Source organism: Choristoneura fumiferana, chromosome 6 (genome assembly GCF_025370935.1).
Source record: "Choristoneura fumiferana chromosome 6, NRCan_CFum_1, whole genome shotgun sequence".
Lineage (NCBI taxonomy): Eukaryota > Metazoa > Arthropoda > Insecta > Lepidoptera > Tortricidae > Choristoneura > Choristoneura fumiferana.
Genome location: NC_133477.1, coordinates 355,575 through 370,493, shown reverse-complemented (window position 1 = coordinate 370,493; position 14,919 = coordinate 355,575). Strand labels below are relative to the sequence as shown.

Below are 14,919 nucleotides of genomic sequence, written 5' to 3'. Positions count from 1 at the left end.
CTTAAATACATAGTAAACACCCAAGACCCGAGAACAAACATTCGTATTTTTCATACAAATATCTGCCCCGACACGGGAATCGAACCCGGGACCTCAAGCTTCGTAGTCAGGTTCTTATTGTTACTTTGTACTAATAAGTAGTAGTAGTTTATTAAACTAAAAAAGGTAACGTTAGGTTTGATATCGCAGGTACAAAGTAACAATAAGGCGGCAAAGTGTGGTAGACTATTGAATAGAATAATAAGTTTACATATTATTTAGTTTTTGAATCTTGGGCAATGGTAGGGTGTCTTTGGGCTGATGATATAATGATGATGATGAGTGATGGCTGCAACCTTATTATTTTATATTGGAACATTTAAAAACAAACTGTCTATCCCGCAGATAATTCGTTTAGCACTTTTTAGCGCGAAATAAAAAAAAAACTATCCTATTTCCTTCTCATTGCGGTATGTTAAACTATTTCCATGTCATCATTACGATCGGTTCAGTAATTTAAGCGTCAACGATTAACAAACAATCAAGCTAACTCACTTTCGTATTTACAATATTAGTTAAGATTTTAAAAAAATATTTGCGATAAGTACATTCGATAGGATATTCGCTATGTCGATACATTCAGCACCTATTTCTACGACACCCGTGCAATCAATGCCGATATATCGATGCGGAGTGCGCGGCGCGGCGCCCGGGGCTCATTTTTCGTGTAATTATCGATACGGCGCCGCGCTCATACATATGTATGAAATTATGTTACCGCGCTCCAGCTCACTATGTCTCTAATTTCAGGGATCCTTGGGATGCTGCCAAGAATTTAACAGGCTTATTCATAAAAAGTTAGAGCCTCCTTGAAGGCTCCTTGAAGGCCCGATGCTAAAAAACATGATTCATAAACGTCTGTTAGCGCTAATCAGTCGATCAAGGCTCTGCTAAAGTTGAGGACCGTAGACCCTCCTTTATCTCCCTGCTAAGTCACAAAATGGCCACCACAAGTTTGAACAGCTGACTTTGACACGAGCAAAAAACCATACCGAAGATATGACCGAAGATATACCGACACGTCTAGTTCCCGAGTATTATTGCCGACTATGGCGCCGGAGCTGCTGGCGCCGAGCACGCTTGACGCTGAGCTATGAGTCTCTCTGCAGCTCCACCTGCCAGGAGGGGGAGCCATCTGTCACGCGCGTGAGGGGACAAACCTAACCTAACCTAAATTTTGTGAATTTTGTACCAAATCCAAGAGCGCGCTGGTGAAAGCGTCACTGTGAAACCTCCCATAGTGCGGGGTATCGTTGCTTGGATAGGTATTTTTTTCGATCTAGTTAGGTGAATACTTATTCAACTTTAAATCCTTCAGTCTCGCCACGAATGCTGTCTCAAGTCAACCCCTCCCTCCTGTCTTCATCTTCAGCTCAGCAGGGGAATTGGGTCGTGGCCGTTGCCAGGGCGCGAAATGCGAGACAGCGTGGCGGCGCTTAATCCGGCGCGGTTACTGGAGCCGGTTACAAACTACGAGATCAACTTTGATATACACTATGTTAATGTTTCGTATGATGCAATGTTGCAAGACTTTGTTTTGATACTTATGTGTTGGATGACAGGTAGATTTATCAGATTTATGAACCTTGTAGTCGACTAGTTTTAGGGTTTCGTAGTCGAAGTGGCAAAAATAGAACTTTTAGAATAGTTTTACCATGTCCGTCAGACGTCGGCGTGTCTGTCCGCGGTTTAGCTCAAAATTGCAATTTCAAATGGGTGTATAATATAACACTGAAAAAAGTATTTCAAAGTAACTATAGGAAGGATTTTTTTCTTCTGCCCCATGGTATGGGATGTCGTTGAATAGACCTTTCAAAATATTGGAGTATAAATTTTCGGAAACCTGTTTGGTTCAGGGCCTCGTTTACGAAATATCTATTTAGTTAATACTTTTAAAGGAGTAATTCCTAAACCGTATATTTATATATTTCGGGCATTTCGGAAACGGCTCTAACAACTTCAATGACATTTGCAATGTGGGGTGCTTTGAGGTCGAACAATAGATTTAGCTTGGTCTTTCTTATCTTTTTTTTATACAATGTAGGCTTGCGTTTGGCCATAATCACGCCTGATGGAAAGCGAGGATGAGGCCTACGATGGAGCACGCTTGCCTAGTAAATGCTCATTCACCCTAGACTTGAAAGCGGTCCAATTGTAGTGTTCAGGAAACACAGTCGCAGGCAGGGAATTCCACTCTTTTGCTGTGCGGTTGATGAACGAAGAGCGAAAACGCTTTGTGCGGATTTTGGGAATACTGGCAACGTAAGTATCTCTGCGAAAACGCGTGTATTTTTGTTTGAGCCTGTCGCCGGTGCTTTGGGCTTTAAAATGCACATTTCCGCTAGTGTCGACATCGTTTTCACACATAAAAGATGTGCTATTTGTAAACTGTTTCCATTCCCGTCGCCGCGTCGCTCCTCTCGGCAGCGCGTCATCCGGTGCCTCGCGTGGCCTCACTCGCTGCGGGTGCACCTCTCGTTTATCTCGGAGCACCCTCAGGCCCCTGCGGGGGGTGCATTGAATCGAAGCGGAATTGCATGCAAATGCGAGGCGGCACCGCGCGGCTAGCACGACTGGCACTGGATTGCACTTATCTCTTTTATTACAAGCTTTTCTTTAGCTTGTCCTGTTTGTTTAGTTAAGATTCGGTTGTTGAACTGAAACTCAAGAGTTCTTACTAAATTCTGACGAGAATTCTCAAAAATTACGTCGTCTGGAAATATGATATGGAGATAGTTTGAGATTCTAAAAAGGACATAGAATGTTTTTTATCCCGGATCTATTTGTATAGTTCTTGCAGGCGAGCGATATATGACTTTTGTCCACAGACAAAGTCATGAGGAATAGGTCCTAACATTAGTATGGCTATAGTCAGGTACCTAGAGACTGCAACAAGCGCGCTGCGCAGGTTGTGCTAGCCGGCCTGGCTGTGCTGGCCGCGCGCCAAGCGGCCCGACGGAGTTGGCTATACGGCCATTTATTCCAAATAAAATATCTATCTGCTTCAGTTGTTTCTCCTATGTTATACCAAAGAAAGAATAGATAGGTAAATTATAGTTCCTATAAGTATATTTTTTGAGGCAAATGAATAAGATTTTCTAGCTCTCCAGATGGGAATCGAACCCAAATTGAATGTGGTTATCTGAATAGCTAACCTACTTGATTAAATTAACAAATTTATTTTATGACAAGGTTATAGTTATATTTAAGTAGTTTTAATTATACAGATTCATTATTATGCTAAAGTAATTCACAATCATGTCATGGCAAAGTAGTTAATGCGATTTCAAATTTATGTCAATTAATGTTATGCGAAATAAAGGGCAACTCACCCAGACTGCTGAACATTGGACTTTTAACTACTTACACAATTTTAATATTCCTTCATGACATGACAGCATCGTTATGAAGGTGTGTTGATAACAAAAACTTCACCTTTTTGTTACCCGAGCCCCTCGAGCCCGCGCGATGCCGCGATGCCGGTACAAAGGGGTACCCGCGTCAACCGGCCGTCATGTCGTCATGTGGACCGCGGTTTGTATCTCCTACTGTGAGAAGAACAGGTAAAAAACTTAACAAAAGGCTTCTCTGGTTTTCAGGAGGAACGCTCCGCTTAAACACGCAAGTTGACGTCAGGTAAGAAATATTATTCACTGAGAAGTCAAAAAATGCTCGTAAAGTTCGTATGTATGCTGGATCAGAGGCCGTATCGCCTAACGTATCTGTCATTTGATTGCGATCGTGAGCGCCAACGTTAGGCAATACGGCCTCTGGGCCGCTGGGCGACATAAATAACTATTTTTAATTTTTTTTATTCGACTGGATGGCAAACGAGCATGTGGGTCTCCTGATGGTAAGAATTACCACCGCCCATAAACATCTGCAACACCAGGGGTATTGCAGATGCGTTGCCAACCTAGAGGCCTAAGATGGGATACCTCAAGTGCCAGTAATTGCACCGGCTGTCTTACTCTCCACAAGCCGCAAGCACTGCTGCTTCACGGCAGGATTAGCGATCAAGATGGTGGTAGCAATCCGGGCGGACCTTGCACAAGGTCCTACCACCTGTACACCTCTCCTTCAGAAAAGTAACTTTTCCTCCCTGACGAGAGGGAGCAAAGTGCAACGTGTAGATAAGATATGTAATTGTATCAAATTTCAAGTCAATCCAACCATAGGAAGCGGGTTCAATTTGATTTAGCTGGTAAAAATAACATTCATAAAATTACATACAAAATGGGAACCGTTTTATAAAGCTGTAGGTACGGTAGCACTATTACTTATTCTGTGCTGTCGGCTCTCATGCCACTCCGTTTCCTTTCATTTGCCGAATGCGTTCATTTTGCAGAAACTAATAAAAAGAGAGATGTAAGTACAATAAAATACCTAACGTTTCTGTGTAGGTATAATGATAAATATTAATATCTTTATCTTTACCTACTCCATATTTCCTATTTTTGTTTTTTTCACTCATCCGACTCCATCATCACAAATAAATGTTACCGAATCACAAGAAAGCATCCTGCATATTGTATCGCCCACGTAGTCTTACTTATGTAGTAACAGGAAGACGCCGAACTAGTTTCACGCGTCCACGGCAACGGCAGGAATTAGGAGAGTTTCTAAAACTATAACTGGCACAATAACTATTCTTAAATAAGCTAAGATAAATACGTTCTGTACTAGAAGGATGGCAAATGGGCCCATATTATACTAACGCTACAGTACTTATCCGTCCATCTTTCAATTGCTAAATCCTGCCTACTTACCTTAAGGCACTTGTCCCACCGCCGACGATGAGCGAGAAGCGAGTAGAGCGAGTAACTAGGAACGAGTGGGTGAGCAGCGAGAAGCGAGTGTAGTTTTGTCGCTGGCTGTAAGCGAGTGTTCGAGTGCGACGGGCCATTACTCGCTCCACTCGACTCGCTCGTGCGGGGCGGCCGCCAAGCTGACATCGCTGAGCTAGTTTTATAGCTCAGCGAGTTTTATAGCTCTTGTCGCTGCGACAAAAATTGTAAGAGCGAGTTCTCGCCGACAGTGTGAACAGCCAGCGATCAACTATTAATATATGTGTCTCTTTTACTCACACAGGATCTTATATCTTTTGTTCGTTTCTTGAGCGAGAAAATAGTCGATAGCCAATCGTTTCCTCGCTGGCGGTGAGAAAAGTGCCTTAGGAGAGCTTCTAAAACTATATCTGGCACAATAACTAGGCTCTATGGATTCTGTCCGAAATAAATGGCTTATTATTATTATTATAACCTATTGATTTAACGAAGAAATATTCTTAAATAAGCTAAGATAAATACGTTCTGTACTAGAAGGATGGCAAATGGGCCCATATTATACTAACGCTACAGTACTTATCCGTCCATCTTTCAATTGCTAAATCCCAGTACCTACCTGCCTACTTACCCTAAAACTAGACTCCAACCTTTTAGCGCGTCAACCAGATAATGGATTTTCATTTTCGCGCTACAAGGACTGTCAAGGACGTGGCGTATTTACTTACTCAACCCGGCTTATTTATGTGAAACAAAGAAGAATGGGATGAATTTCAGAGTGTGTAATGTAGACATTGGTCGTGTGGTAGGATTGAGAGCAAAGAGCAGCCCGGTAATCCCAGCATTCGGTCGCTGCTACTGATTTTATGTTTACGATGATTATGCTCAAGGGAAGATAAATATTGTAATTTCAATGAGAAGCCGTGGTGGCCTAGTGGTTCTATTGCCTCTAGCAGAGGGTCGTGGGTTCGAACCCCGGCTCGCACCTCTGAGTTTTTCGAAATTCATGTGCGGAATTACATTTGAAATTTACCACGAGCTTTGCGGTGAAGGAAAACATCGTGAGGAAACCTGCACAAACCTGCGAAGCAATTCAATGGTGCGTGTGAAGTTCCCAATCTGCACTGGGCCCGCGTGGGAACTACGGCCCGAGCCCTCTTGTTCTGAGCGGAGGCCTGTGCCCAGCAGTGGGACGTATATAGGCTGGGATGATGATGAAGCAAACTCAGCGCTATTTAATTTAACGAATTTATGTGTGAAACAAATTTTGAATAAGTAAAAGGTTATCAATCCGGTTGTATTCGTAACGTTGCGTCTATCTGGCTGTGAATGAGACAAGTGTCATACACGAATGCCCAAAGAAAAAGTGTACCTACTTATTTCAAGATTCATGTAATTTGTGCCTTCATAGGTTTTAATACTTACTCGTAGTGGCTGTTTTTTTTGAGTTGATTATTCGTTCAACACTGAACAGGAACATAAATAACTGGCTTGTTAGCCCAATGCCGGTGGCGTTTTTATGTCCAGTGACATATCTATTCCTCTTACTAAAAGTTATTTGCTTCCTCGTCATGAGTATCGCTATCTAGTGTTCGATGCCGTAATCCTGTTTGATGAGCAGAGCGGCGTGCTCAGCCAGCAGCGCGACGGGCGCGTTGGTGTTGCCGCTGGGCAGTGTGGGCATGGCGGCCGCGTCCACCACGCGCAGACAGGCGGCGCCGCGCACGCGCAGCCGCGGGCCCAGCACCGCGCCCAGCGGCGCCGTGCCCACCGGGTGGAACAGTGTCGTCGCCATGTGCCGCGCGTAGCACGACCAGTACTCGTGACTCCCGAACTCCTCGAGAGCGCACTCTTCCAACTCCACGTTCACGACCTCCGAGCGCACTCGTTTGAAATGCGTAGTGTTCAAAATTCGCAAGAAGTGTTCGGTGTACGCGGTGTGGCGCTCCAGATCCACAGGGTTGTCGTAGTAGCCCATGTAGATGCTGGGCGGGTGCGTCGGGTCGGAGCTGTGCAGGCGCACGCGGCCGCGCGACTCCGGGTGCAGCAGCACGATGCTGGCGAGCAGCGTCGAGTTCCCGGCGGCGGCGGCGTCGAAGCGGTCGCAGATCTCGTCACGCAGGCCGAACCCGCTACACATCAGCAGCATCACCTTCGACCCGCGAACCAACGGGTAGCTCATCACCTCGTAGTCGGGTTGCGACTGCGTCTCGTTCAAGGCGGCGAATCCTACTATCGTGGGCGCCGGAAACTCGAAGATTGTGGTCGGGTCCGGTCGCGTAGTGTTGTCGTCCGTGAGCAGAAGCGGGACCAAGATGTGGTCTTGGAGGTTCTCTCCCACGGGCAGGTCCGAGATCACGTCGATGTCGAACTGCTCGAGGTGCCGCTTAGGTCCGATCCCCGATAGCATCAGGATCTGCGGAGTGTTTATCGCTCCCGCTGACAGTATGACTTCTTTTCTAGCTCTGAAGGTCGATTTGGAGCCATCTTTGGTCAAAGCTTCGACGCCGACAGCGACTTTGTTCTCGTCGAAAAGCACCCGGGAGACCCTCGTGTGGGTCAGCACGTCCAGGTTGGGGTGGTGTGCTGCGAGGTACGTCGCGGCGGTGCTCTGGCGCTCGCCCTCGAAAATCGTGTACTGGCCTTCGGAGAAGGACGGCTGCGGGCACGAATTGTAGTCGTGCGAGATCTTTTGTCCCATCTCGAAGATAGCCTGGAAGTATTTAAGGGTGTAATCCCGATGAACCTGTCTCGTGACCTTGACCTCGCCGTCCATGCCTCGGAGGTGTCCGTAGTGGGAGTTCAGTATATTTTGGTCCTGCACGGCCTCGAACTTTTTGAGATGCTGCCAGACGTGCTCCCACTGCCAGAGGGGCCCGGCGGCGGCGACCCAGGGGCCGTAGTCGGCGCGGCTGCCGAGCGCGTGCAGCATGTAGTTGGCGCTGCTGCAGCCGCCCAGCAGCTTGCCGCGCTCCAGCTGCACCTTGCCCTTTTGCGCGCGCAGCACGTTGAGCGCCGTGTACGCCTCGTACTGCCAGTCGTACTCGGATCCCGCTATCAGAGGGAACAAGCCGGGTATCTGCAACGAAACGAAATAAAACTAACGCTTTTGCGGCGGTAATTTTGAATCCGGAGATCGTGAAACTATGCGTCTATATACTAAGCTGTGAAATAATACAAGAGTTGTTAGCTGTTACCTCGGACTGCGCCGGCGCGGGCCCGCCGGCCTCCACCAGCAGCACGCGTTGCGAGGGGTCCTCCGCCAGCCTGGTGGCGACGATGGCGCCCGCCGTCCCGGCTCCCACCACGATGAAGTCGTAAACGGCACCATCTGCCGGCCAAACGTCTCTTATTATGGTAGTTTGTTTGTAGCAACCAGTGCTTCGCTACTTAAATAAATACTAGTAGTGCTGATTTAAACTCTATGAAGTAAAGATTTTGTATTTGGCAAGGAATGTGTGGGGTCCTTACCGGGCACGCGGGGCTGCGGCTGCAGGCTGGTAAGCGCGAGCGCCGCCAGCACGGCTTGTACGAACTTCTTCAGGGGCGCCACCTGCGCCGCGCGGAGAAACGACGGCCACATTTTGGGCTTCTTTCACTTCTTTTCAATACACAGAAGGATAGGTTATGACTGAAGTATGATGATGTTTCAAGCGATGGTTGTTAATTGGTAGCGCGTAATTGGCCGAGTACCCCACAAGAGTGGCGCTGCGCTCCATCGCGGGTTTGCTTAAATACTGTACGGCGGGGCTTAATTTGGCTCCAATTAAACAGCTGCTAAATTAGGTTATTCTTTCGTTTGTTTGCGTCGTTAATTACGCCTGTTCACGCAGGCTGTGCACGCACATTAACAAGTATTGTTGTTAACTATTCCACACATTAGATACACTAATATCTATGCTAACACCTACATACATATTGCGCATATTAAAAGTATGTGTTCTAGATAAATCATTGTATCAATCAGCCGGGACCAAACCGCTGCTTAAAAACGGTGACGGTACGGAATCGCAGTGACGCATAGTATGCGCACCGTTTTTATCGCATGCTCTCCACACCGCTCTGCTTAATATACACAAACGGTGCTGTTGGTCACGACTTTGTCTCATGCTCTCTACCAAAAGTCGTGACGTTTACGGCACGTCACTGCGATTCCACACCGTGTATTTTGCGCAGCGGTGTGGAGGGCATGCGATATAAAAACGGTGCGCATACGATGCATCACTGCGATTCCGTACCTCCTCCTTTGCAATAAGCTTAATGTGTTAACATTATACTTATTAACCAACGGTATGCTTTTTCCTTGTTTTGTATGGCACTGTGTTTGTTTTTTATATACTTAAGTTATATAACGTTTTATCAAATAATTATGATTTTATATGGTTAATTTTGTTTTATTTAGGTCTATTTAACTTATTGTTGTCGGCGTCTTTGTTGGCAAAGAACTGTTTATCGCACGCAAGCAGGACTAGTACAACATTTTCCGGGATCAATCAAACTTATTTTATGTCCTTTTGCGGGATCTCAAACTATACTTTTTCATACCGAATAGGTTCTGCTCGAGACCTTGTTTGTGACGAATTTGTTTATAGCACACACCTCCGCGCGAACATTACAATTTTCCGGGATAAAACATGTAAGTATTTCTCAGTCTCAAAATGTCTCCATACCAGATATCATCAGGATAATATTCATAATAATTGTTTTTTTCCATATTTTTTGATGCTCCGGTGAAAATGGTAACATCCAATATACATCCTACTAATATTATAAATGCGAAAGTTTGTGAGTGAGTGAGTGAGTGAGTGAGTGAGTGAGTGAGTGAGTATGTTTGTTACTCTTTCACGCTGAAACGGCTGGACGGATTTGGATGAAATTTGGTATGTAGATAGCTGAACATCTGGAATAAAACATAGGCTACTTTTTATTCCGATATTCCCACGGGATAGGGATAAAATCTCGAAATATCAACCGCTGGGCTTAGAGTCATGAAATTTGATAAGTAGGTAGCTGGACGTTTGAAATAACACATAGGCTACTTTTTATCCCACGGGATAGGGATAAAATCTTGAACTAATAACCGCTGGGCTTAGAGCCCTGAAATTTGGTATGTAGATAGCTGAACATCTGAAATAAAACATAGGCTACTTTTTATCCCGATATTCCCACGGGATAGGGATAAAATCTCGAAATATCAACCGCTGGGCTTAGAGTCATGAAATTTGATAAGTAGGTAGCTGGACGTTTGAAATAACACATAGGCTACTTTTTATCCCACGGGATAGGGATAAAATCTTGAACTAATAACCGCTGGGCTTAGAGCCCTGAAATTTGGTATGTAGATAGCTGAACATCTGAAATAAAACATAGGCTACTTTTTATCCCGATATTCCCACGGGATAGGGATAAAATCTCGAAATAACAACCGCTGGGCTTAGAGTCATGAAATTTGATAAGTAGGTAGCTGGACGTTTGAAATAACACATAGGCTACTTTTTATCCCACGGGATAGGGATAAAATCTTGAACTATGAACCGCTGGGCTTAGAGCCCTGAAATTTGGTATGTAGATAGCTGGAAATTATGGAATAAAACATAGCCTACTTTTTATTCCGATATTCCCCCGGGATAGGGATAAAATCTGGAAACAACGAAATAACAACCGCTGGGTTTATAGTCATGAAATCTGGTAAGTAGGTAGTTGGACTTCTGGAATAACACATAAGTTGTCTTCTTTCTATCCCGATATTCCCACGGGATAAAATGTTGAAATTTCAAACGCTGGGTTTAGTCTTGAAATTTTGGACAGTTGTTCGTGAGGAAACCTGCACAACCCTGCAAAGGTATTCAATGGTATGTGTGAAGTTCCCATCCCGCATTGGGCCCGCGTGGGAACTACGGTCCAAGCCCTCTAATTCTGAGAGGACGCCTGTGCCCAACAGTGCCCAGCAGAACTAGAATAGGCTGGGATGATGATGATGATGATGTTCTTAACACAAAACCCTCAACCTACCATACCTAGGGATAAAATCTTGAAAAAACAACCGCAGGGCTTAGAGCCATGAAATTTAGTATGTAGGTAGCTGGACCTCTGGAATAACACATAGGCTACTTTTTATCCCGATGTTCCCCCGGGATAGGGATAAAATTTTGAAATAATAACCGCTGAGCTTTTTGTGATTATGTATTACTAACAAAATGGATTGAAAAGTCTGAATAAATATGATTATTATTATTATTAGAGTCATGAAATTTAGTATGTAGGTAACTAGACGTCTGGAATAACACGTAAGGGACTTTTTGACTCGATATTCCCACGGGATACCTAGGGATAAAATCTCTAAATAACAACCACTGGGTTTAGAGCCATGAATTTTGGTATGTAGGTAGCTGGACCTCTGGAATAACACACAGGCTAATTTTTATCCCGATATTCCCACGGGATAGGGATAAAATCTCGAAATAACAACCGCTGGGCTTAGAGCCATGAAATTGGGTATGTAGGTAGCTGGACCTCTGGAATAACAAATAATCTATTTTTTACCCCGATATTCCATCGGGATAGGGATAAAATCTTGAAATATTAACCGCTGAGCTTAGAGTCATGAAATTTGGTATGTAGGAAGCTGGATGTCTAGAAAAACACATAGATGACTTTTTGACCCGATATTACCACGGATACCTAGGAATAAAATGACGAAATAACAACCGCTAGGCTTAGAGGCATGAAATTTGGATGTAAGTAGCCGTATGTCTGGAATAACACATAAGTACGCTACTTTTATCCCGATATTCCCACGGGATAGTTTTGTAACTAAGGGACCCCATACATCCCCGTATTATTATTATTATTATTTTGTATTTTTTCTTTAATTGTATACTTTACTTTTTAAGTATTTTATTAGTAATTATTTTATTTTGAAAAAATGACTTTCTGCCAAGTTTCTTGCGGCGCATTCTTCTTGGCAATGATGGTCTTTCCGAAAGCGCTGGTAGTTTAAAAAATGAGATGTAAAAGTGCCCATTGCGGCCTATTTACTGAATAAATGATTCGAATTTGAATTTTGCATTTGAATTTGGATAGGGAAAATTTTTGAAACTCCAGCACTGGGTTTAGAGTCTTGAATGTTGTACAGTTATTCACAACACAACCTCAATGAAGACCACGATATAAATATTGGAAATTTCCAGGGAAATTTTGTAAAATCCCGAAAATTTCAATTGCAGCTACCACACCGAATAGTTTACGCGTGCGAAGCCGCGGTAAAAGCTAGTAATATAATAATACCTTATACATTTGATAGGAACATATTGTTCAATAATCAAAGATTCCCCTCCTTTTATTTCGCGGACGCCATTTTGAAATATCATACAGGATGTCCGAAGACCATGCCACATGAAAGGAAAGTATCTTAAATATTGTAGATAGACAATTTTTTACTGAAAGGAGACTTAATTTTTATTTAAAAAAAATAACAGATTCAAAGATTTTTGAATAATCGCCTGTCTGAACCGGGACTCGAACCCGTAAAATGGTAATTTTTTTTAGACACCGTAATTTTAGGATACCGATCAAAATGCTCAATTGGAATGATTATTTATTTTACAAGTAACAGCATCCATACTAATATTATAAATGTGAAAGTGTGTGTGTTTGTATGTTTGCATGTTTGTCCGTCTTTCACGTCGAAACTAAGAGACGGATCGACATGATTTTTGGCATAGAGATAGTTCATGGGCCAAAGAGTGACATAGGCTACTTTACATACATACATGTTACATAGGAACTGCGCGCGATAACCTAATTCCTTGCGGGCGAAGCCACGGGCAAAAGCTATTCTTAAATAAAAGGAAGAGCATACAATTTTCCATTTATAATTTCAGGAAAATTAATAATTAGCCTATTCTTTGACTGCTGTGCTTCTAAATACTGATTTTAACCTTTCAAAGTAATAAGTCTACCCACTTGAGAAATAAGTAGGTACAATTTATTTATCACGTTATTATTTTATGATGTAACTACTTTTAATAGGGGAATAATATGATGTACTCATTTCTCAAGTGGGTACTTATTAGGTACTTTATAATAGTGTTTAAATCAGTATTTAAAAGCACAGCGCAGTGAAAGAAAAGGCTAAGTATTCATTGTCCTGAAATTGTAAATATAGAAATCCATGGTCTTCCTTCTATTTAAGATGCTATGTTACTTGGAAAAAAATAATCTTTCCCATTGAGCCTTTTGATCGGTGTCGTAAAATTACGGGTCACGTAAAAAAATCCATTTCGCAGGTCGATTCCCGGTTGAAACATTGTTCAAAAATCTTAGAATGCAGTTAAAATTGTTTTTAAAATCAAATTGAAGTCTCTTTTCAGTAAAGTCGTCTAAGTATCTATAATATTTAAGATGCTTTCCCTCCATGTGGCATGGTCTTGGGACACCCGTAGACTCTAAGGGCGGTTTCTGACTAACATTTTATTTTTATATTTAGACCAAAGAAATAGACGTACGTACGTGCGCCCGTAAAACAAAACCCTCCTTCGGGCAGTCGGGTAAAAACACAGCTTATTAACCCTAAAATCTCGTAAATTAGAGATCTTTTAATGTTGGTCTGTGGCACCAGCATCTTCCAATGATAACCGGGGGATCCAAACTTCCTTGTTAGCTCTCTTTTCTACAGTTCTTCTGAGTTTAGGAACTGCTAATAAGAAACCATCGCCGACAATATCTTTCAGCGATAACTTTTTTGGTGTTATTTGTTTTTCTTCATAAACGTAAGCCACGGCAAATTCTCGCGGCGGATGCCCAAGTGAAGAAAGGATCAAACATCGTTCTAAGTTCTTAAGAACATTCATTAATGTTGAAACACGTGGTATCATCTTCATCCAATAATAAATGTCTTAATATATTATTAAAAGAAGAAACGTACTGTTTTTATTGCATTAAACCTATCATAGGTTAGGTTATGTGAAGGCTGCCTATAATCGCCGTAATTACGCACGCGACCTCTTTTAAGAACCCTATTTCCAAACATAATCTAGTTTCGTAACAGCTAAGCAAACAGCGAGCAAAGCTTGTCACGAGTGCTAGTCTCCCAGCTATAAATCTTTCATTACTTTTTACAGGTCAATGTTGGAGCGCCACAAAGGATTGGAAGCGGGCAGCGCTGTGGACTCAGCTGCAGCGGATGGCGCATTGTTCACCTAATGTGACACACAAGGTTAAATTAAATAACAATATTTACTCCAAATTGGACCTAAATGGTTCTTTCCGTCAACCAAGCACGTCACACACCCGCTTATGGTGGATTATGGAGACAACTAATACAATTTGGGATAGAAAGATTTCTGGACGTCCAGATAGTTCAAAATCAATACATTTCTACTCCCGGATCAGTAACGATGCACGGCGCAAATTATTTGCTCTAAAAAGCAGCCAAATTGCTCCAAATAAACTGCTCCTTTTTTCGAAGTCGGTTAAAATGGATTCTATCAGTGATAATAATGTGGTGTTGGGCGTTAAGGAAACGTGTAGCTCGGTTAAAGAGTAGTTTATTAATGAGAACTTAAGCCTAAGAGTACATGATATATAAAGGGATGGAGTGGAGGTGTGTGAGTGCACACTACACCTTCCCCCTTAGATAAAAAAAATACATACTGAACTTTAAATATGATACGTATTTTTTTTTATATACTTCAAATGTATTTTTTTTTTTACTACAATGCCAAAGTTAAAATATTCAAGAAAAATCAGAGTTAAAATAGGTACATTCAAGGAAAAAAACAATTTTGAATATTGCAATCTTGCAATCAATTTGACACCATCAAGTAACGTTACACAAAACAAATAGCAAACCAAAAACTGGCTGTAAAAAAAAAACCTAACGACACAATATATTGGGCTTACTGAGAAATTAATTAAAAAAAGGAAATGAGGGTAAAGTAAACATTATCATATCATCAAGTAAAATAAAAAACAAGAGAACTATGTAGATAAAAGAACGCTAATAAAACTACGAAATCTTAATGTATATCATATAAACGAAAGTACTCTCTTATCATTACTGTGCACTTGTACGTACTAAATTTGTCTAGTCCTA

General features: G+C 42.6%; 2 protein-coding genes across 2 annotated transcripts in view; one reads left to right on the top strand and one right to left on the bottom strand.

Moving 5' to 3' along the window:
* LOC141428783 (uncharacterized) overlaps window positions 1–14,919 on the top strand; it is a gene marked incomplete in the record, with an annotated part of 528,375 nt that overhangs the window by 278,504 nt on the left and 234,952 nt on the right.
* On the bottom strand, window positions 6,110–8,511 carry LOC141428770 (ecdysone oxidase-like). The gene is made up of 3 exons (XM_074088777.1): window positions 8,295–8,511; window positions 8,021–8,154; window positions 6,110–7,902 (listed from the first exon to the last, which is right to left on the bottom strand). The coding sequence occupies exons 1-3, from the start codon at window positions 8,404–8,406 to the stop codon at window positions 6,409–6,411; spliced, it is 1,740 nt and encodes a 579-aa protein (XP_073944878.1). The 5' UTR covers window positions 8,407–8,511; the 3' UTR covers window positions 6,110–6,408.